Source organism: Cyprinus carpio, chromosome A12 (assembly GCF_018340385.1).
Source record: "Cyprinus carpio isolate SPL01 chromosome A12, ASM1834038v1, whole genome shotgun sequence".
Taxonomy (NCBI): Eukaryota; Metazoa; Chordata; class Actinopteri; order Cypriniformes; family Cyprinidae; genus Cyprinus; species Cyprinus carpio.
Window position 1 is genome coordinate 3,473,430 of NC_056583.1, and position 5,988 is coordinate 3,479,417.

The 5,988-nt window shown below is 33.4% G+C and overlaps 1 protein-coding gene across 1 annotated transcript in view; it reads right to left on the minus strand.

Annotated features, from left to right (window-relative positions):
* Window positions 1–202: 202 nt before the first annotated feature.
* The window catches only part of LOC109099905 (myosin light chain 4-like), a 117,903-nt gene continuing 112,117 nt past the window's right edge, over window positions 203–5,988 (minus strand). Inside the window, exons 2-7 of the mRNA XM_042767174.1 lie at window positions 3,144–3,171; window positions 2,913–3,062; window positions 1,994–2,167; window positions 1,709–1,786; window positions 1,576–1,617; window positions 203–1,192 (exon numbers count right to left, since the gene is read on the minus strand). Coding sequence (XP_042623108.1) covers window positions 1,589–1,617; window positions 1,709–1,786; window positions 1,994–2,167; window positions 2,913–3,062; window positions 3,144–3,171 — 459 coding nt within the window. The 3' untranslated portion in view covers window positions 203–1,192; window positions 1,576–1,588. The remainder of the gene's footprint in view (window positions 1,193–1,575; window positions 1,618–1,708; window positions 1,787–1,993; window positions 2,168–2,912; window positions 3,063–3,143; window positions 3,172–5,988) is intronic.

Here is a 5,988-nt window from a genome sequence, read left to right on the forward strand (position 1 = left end):
ATCTTATGCCGATTCAGCATTGTTTAAGAAGGGGGAAGAAAAATAAGAACTGAATGTACTTGTGAAGGATTATGTATTTGATTAAGTGTACCATAAGAGTCAAATGAAAGGGTCATCAAATAGCCATACAAAATATTAAGAGATAAGAATGAACAGAAAAAAACATAAGTGAGCCAATAAGAAAGTACTTCTTTGTGTTCTCTTTATATGAGTAAACATATAAATATTGTGTGTGTATGTTGAACTCTGCTGAGAGCTCTCCTGGCTGTACTGATGGAAAACTTCATCTTCCATGAATTTCATTTTCAGCTTTTCACCACAGTTATTTTTTGTTTTATGTTTATGTTTTTAAAATCTTTGTTGAATAAAACCATAGTTTGACGTTTCATCTTTTACAAATTTGCGGTGATTGTTGATTGTTTTTATGTTCATTTAAAACAGTCAGGTTCCCATTGTGACAACATACCCCATATTATGTCAGAATTTTGGGGAGTTAACTGCTTTCATATAGATTTTCAATAGTTTTATTGTTACAGCCCAGTCATATACAAAAAGCTGTCCTGGTCTTGCCTAAATCGTAATGTCTTTTTATGGTTTTGCCGATTTAATGCTCTTGTGTAATAAATTAACTTGATATTTTGTATCATATTTCCCCACAACATGCACACAAATAACATTGTACTTGACACATCTCTCCAATTATTACTTGACTGGGCACTTGACCCATTTGTTCAGTGTGATATGAAAATTAACACCTCAGTGTTGCACCTTTTCAAATCATGTAACACTTGGCTACAGAAAAAGGTTTTTCCTAGTAAAGTCCTTTGAGAGAAGTCCAATGACAAATGGGTTTATCATATGTGCCTGGGAAAAGTTTTTGACAATGGGGGATTAGAGCAAACTCAGTGCACTCAGTGCCAATCCAAGCCAAAGTTTTATCTGGTGACAGCTGTGTTGACTCTCTCTTGGGACAGACTAAATTTTTTTAGCAGACTACTGCATTTTGACGTCTTGTTGCACTTATAATTTGCTTAATATAAAACAGCTTCAAAGTGGAGGCTGAAGAAGAGTGATTTTAATGTTATATAATATTTAAAAAAAAAAAGTTTCATTGTTTATGATTCATTGATGAACTCTCACACACAACCTTCAGTTAAGCACTGCTGATATGCATGTGAGGCTGCTACTGTACCTAGACCAACAGAAAAGATGTAAATGAATGCAAGAATATAACATACAATGTAAATTAAAGTTTAAAATGTACTAGCAAAACATATTATATTTCAGATCAGGACTTCCCAACAAGGGGTTTGCAGTCATGAAAGAATTTGTGAGGTCATGAACTGCCATAATGAAATATATATATTATAATAATATATATATATATATAAAAATCAGTTGCTTAATTATTTCCACAACCAAAACTGAACAAAAAATCAGTTGCTTAATTATTTCCACATTTTTGTGAAGTCATTATGTTTATTGAAAGGTTAGTGTTACTTAAAACAAATAATAGGGATTTTGGCCAACCAAAAAAAAAGAAAGGTTGGTAATCTCTGGTTTAGATAAACTTACCAGAAGAGATCACTCAGCCAGCCATGACATGTTTTATAAAAGCTTGGATAAAGAATGCCAAAATTAATTTCAATGAGAAACTTCATGTCATTAATTTGATCAACAGAGGGAAGTCTTGAGTAACTGTTCTTACCTTCATAGTTAATACAACCATTTGTGTCCTCCTGCCCTGCCAGCAACTGATCCACTTCACCCTCACACAGTCTCTCACCTGGAATTGAGCCAATGAGCAAAATGAAAATCACTTTATTATTGTTGTTTTATTATTATTATTATTATTATTATTATTGATTTATTTTATTTACAAGATTATACATTTTAAGGTCTCAATGTTTTTAAAATTTGATCACAACCAGTAGTCATATATACGTATATATATATATTGTTTTTGGCACATTTTCCCTCTATAATTTCATACCCAAAGTAGCAAGCACATGGCGGAGTTCAGCCCCCATGACTGTTCCATTGCCTTCTTTGTCAAAGACCCTTAGGCCTTCCACAAAATCTTCAAATGTGCCCATTGCAGTAGACTTTGAAACTTGTTGAAACATAGGCAGGAATGTCTCAAAGTCGACCAGTTTGGATTGCATCTCTGAATGACACAAATTTAAATACAGCAATTAGTAAATTCTTGAATTTTTTTTCTTTTTTTCACAATCTGAGATATACATTCTTTAGAGGGACAGTTCACCCGGAAATTAAAAATCCAAACATCCTCCACTGACTTTATTTGAATGGGGGCTGAGACTTTTTTCCACAAAGGGTCTCAATTTCAAAAACAAAAAATAAAAAAAATCAAACAGGTTTGGAACAACATGAGGATGAGGGTGAACTATCCCTTTAAGCTTTCATAGCACAATTGCAAAAAGTAAATGTTATATTTAGTGTCCTTTGTCACCATGAGCATTTTTGCTTATGCTATGTTGTGTTGATGTGTCCTAATGCATTCCTGTGGTTGGAACAACACTTTGACTTAGTGAGCCATCATGATGAGGATTAACTGGATCTCAGTATTCAGAGAATGACTTTCAGATGTCACAGGGATCTTGACTGCTAGTGACATCTTTGACATTTGTGAAAATTAACACCCCAGTGATCTCTGTGACATATGTGTTAAGTCTTTCCCTTGGTTTGCTCCTGAAGGATCCCACGGGACGCAGGAAAGCAATAGCTTGAGTCATTTTATAGACAAGTTATTCTCAACCATGTTACTGGAGCCACCCAACGCTGCAAATTTTGCACGTCTCCTTTGTTTGATACACCCATTTGACATTTTGGAGTCTCTACTAAAAGTCATGCAGCTGTTTTTTTTTTTCTTCCCCCAGTTGTAAGACTACCTTCAGGCTTTGGTTTTCCAAGAACATTTAAAACTTCAGCATTGGTTGGGTTCTGACCCAAAGCTCTCATCACATCTCCACACTGAGCTAGTGAAATCTTCATCTCCCCTGAGGGAGTTCCGGCGAACAACAGGAAAGCTTCTTTGAACTCTGTATAAATGCCAAATTACATAAAAAGTTAGTTCATTTAAAATTAAGTTGATCAAATTATCTTTTCAGGCTGTTCCTTACCTTCAAGCTGTTCAGCACTGAGATTACCCTGAAACCCAGAACAAGAGATTGTTTTTTAGGTTTTTGTAGATGTTTATGATTTGGAATTTGCACTAATATATAGTCATTTTATTTTATTTATTTATTAGTTTATTTAACAGGGACAATGCAATATAAAATTGCTCCAATTTCAAGAAGCCAATGCGCCACATACAGGCTTCTAGCCAAAGGCTAATTTGCAACCCCAGTCCCTGGTTAGGCTTTTTTATTATTATTATTTTTTTATTAACAACAGTAAAACAACAAACTCTGTTTGCATTTTTTTAAGTTCAGCTGGCAGGCTTTTCCAAAGCAGTGTACCTTGAACTGAAAATGTGGATTGTGCATATTTAGTTTTTCTCTACTGTGCAGTTCTGATTAGTTGCACCTCTTGTAGTAATCCCCTTACTATTCTGTTTTGATATTAATTGGCATATAATTTCTGGAGCAAGATTATTTACACATTAAAAAACCATTTTGGTTTCTTGTCTAAAATTGTTAGTGTTTGTTTATATAGAGATCTAACAGGTAAATATATAAATTCAATCATGGTCATATAGTGCTGACTCGCACTTGAAATATATTCTTGCATTTTTTGATCATTCATGATCTTCTACCATGTTCTTTAGTGCACAGATGTTAGTGGCATATGTTAAATAACAGTCTGGCAGTTGTTCTGCCATCATTTTTCCTGGCACCACGAATAATCTCCCCTCAGTCTGTTTATGAGATCATACCATCCATATCTGTCTCCCTGGGGAGTCTAACTTAGGAAGTGTGTAAAAGCAGTGCTGAGTGGAACGACCTCATAGCTCAGTAGCAGGTGTGTGTAGATCCATGTAAAGAACATCTATTGGAATCAGGCCATGAAAGAGAGGATTAAGGGCGGCTTGTGGTCAAAAATTTGATTGATGAGGGTCATAAAAGACATCTGTTTTGTACACCTGTTTGGACCCCCCACCCCTCCCCTCCCTGTACACCCCTGTGACCTAGATATGAACTTATGAACCTAAGAAGGAATTTGATGGGGAGGGAAAAGTGTTTTTGTGTGTGGGGCCATTGAAAACTGTTCAAAACTATGTGCTTTAAACTTTAAAATGTGAAAATGTGAAAATGGTATAAGGGAAGTTTTTATTAAGGTTTACATACACAATGCATTTCAAGAAAAAGGTTATAAACATAGACGAAATAGAAACAGTGTAATGATCGTTTTTTTGTCCCCGGAAAAAGGAGTAAAAAAAGGTTCAAGGTATTTAAGAGTTGTTAAAACAATTTAAAAAAGGTGTTAAAGTTGTTACAAATTAAATAAAAAACGAAAAACTAAGTTACTGATTATCTATCTATCTAAAATAAAACAACACGTGAGTCAAAGTTTGTAACATTACAATTTAATATTTATCTAAAACAACCAACCAAACAAAAAAAGAAAACTTGATTACTGGTTATTTATCTAAAACAACCAACCAAACAAACAAAAAAGCATCAGATACGTGCGTTTAAACAATATGTGAGAGTCAAAGCTTGTAACATTACAATTTAAAAAACTATTTAGAGTTTGCTACCAGTTAGAAAAGAAAAACTAGGTTACTGGTTATTTATCTAAAACAAAACAAACAAAAAAGCATCCGAAACGTGCGTTAAACAATATGTTAGAGTCAAAGCTTGTAACATTACAATTTAAAAAGGTGTTAGAGTTTGTTAGCAGTTAGAAAAGAAAAGAAAACTAGGTTACAGAGTTTTATAGCATTTGTATCTTACCTCAAACTAAAACAAAAAAGAAGCGAACGTAAAAGCAAACGGTAGTTTTTTCAATGTTACAAATCAGGAAAGTTAGCGTTTTGTCACGCCTGATGAAAAGTTAAAACAAAAGAAAAAAGAGGTATGTATTTACGCTGATCTAAAAGAAAAATGCATCAGACACAGTCGTTAAAACACCAGCACAAGATACTTGTCAAAACTATGTTGTACTCTACCACTAACTACAATTTAAAAAATCGAGACTTTGTTACTGATGGAAAGTTAAACAAAAGAAATAACACCACACAGCAGAGCTTATCCGTCGAATCAACCTCACGCGCAGCTGTCAAACTCAGAATGAACTTAGTCGAGCTTCGATCAAGCCACGCCTACAGTCCTGCCCCTCTAACGATAGAGAAGACACCCAGCACGAAATGGATTTAAATGTATGTTAAAATACATTAAACAAAGTAACGTTTTTAATAAATATACACCATTTCTTAATTGGTGAAAACGTTCTACCTGTTTAAACATTAGACCAATGTTTTTTACTTTAAAATGAGGTTAGTCCATACGATTTTTTTTTTGTCTAAACAAAAGTGCTTGTCGAAAAAAAAAAAAAAAGTGTTGTTTGTTTTTATTTTAATAAGCCACTCACACTTACTTTATTAGCCTAAATCCTTTAATATGTCTTTTATTTTGTCAATATTAACTTCCGGCATTGCTATATCAGTTAAAACAGTCTAAATCTAGACTAAATCCTTTAATATGTCTTTTATTTTGTTAATATTAATATTCTGGAATTAAATTTTACATTCATAAATGTAAGTTTTTTCAAAACTCCCCCATGATTAGTGTTGTTTAAAGAGGAATTTGTAATGTATTTGGAGACGTTAAAAGGAATGAAAAGTCCCAAAGGAGATTTTTTTATACTTCATTTGAGGCTTTGATTTCTTAATGTGAAAATCTGTTACTCCCACTACTTTTTCTTTATATTTATTTAAAATTTTTTCTTTGTTTATGATGTACAGAGCAGTAGTGAACGAAAAGATTGAATGTAATCTCAGTCAGTATGTGTAAATCTACCAGT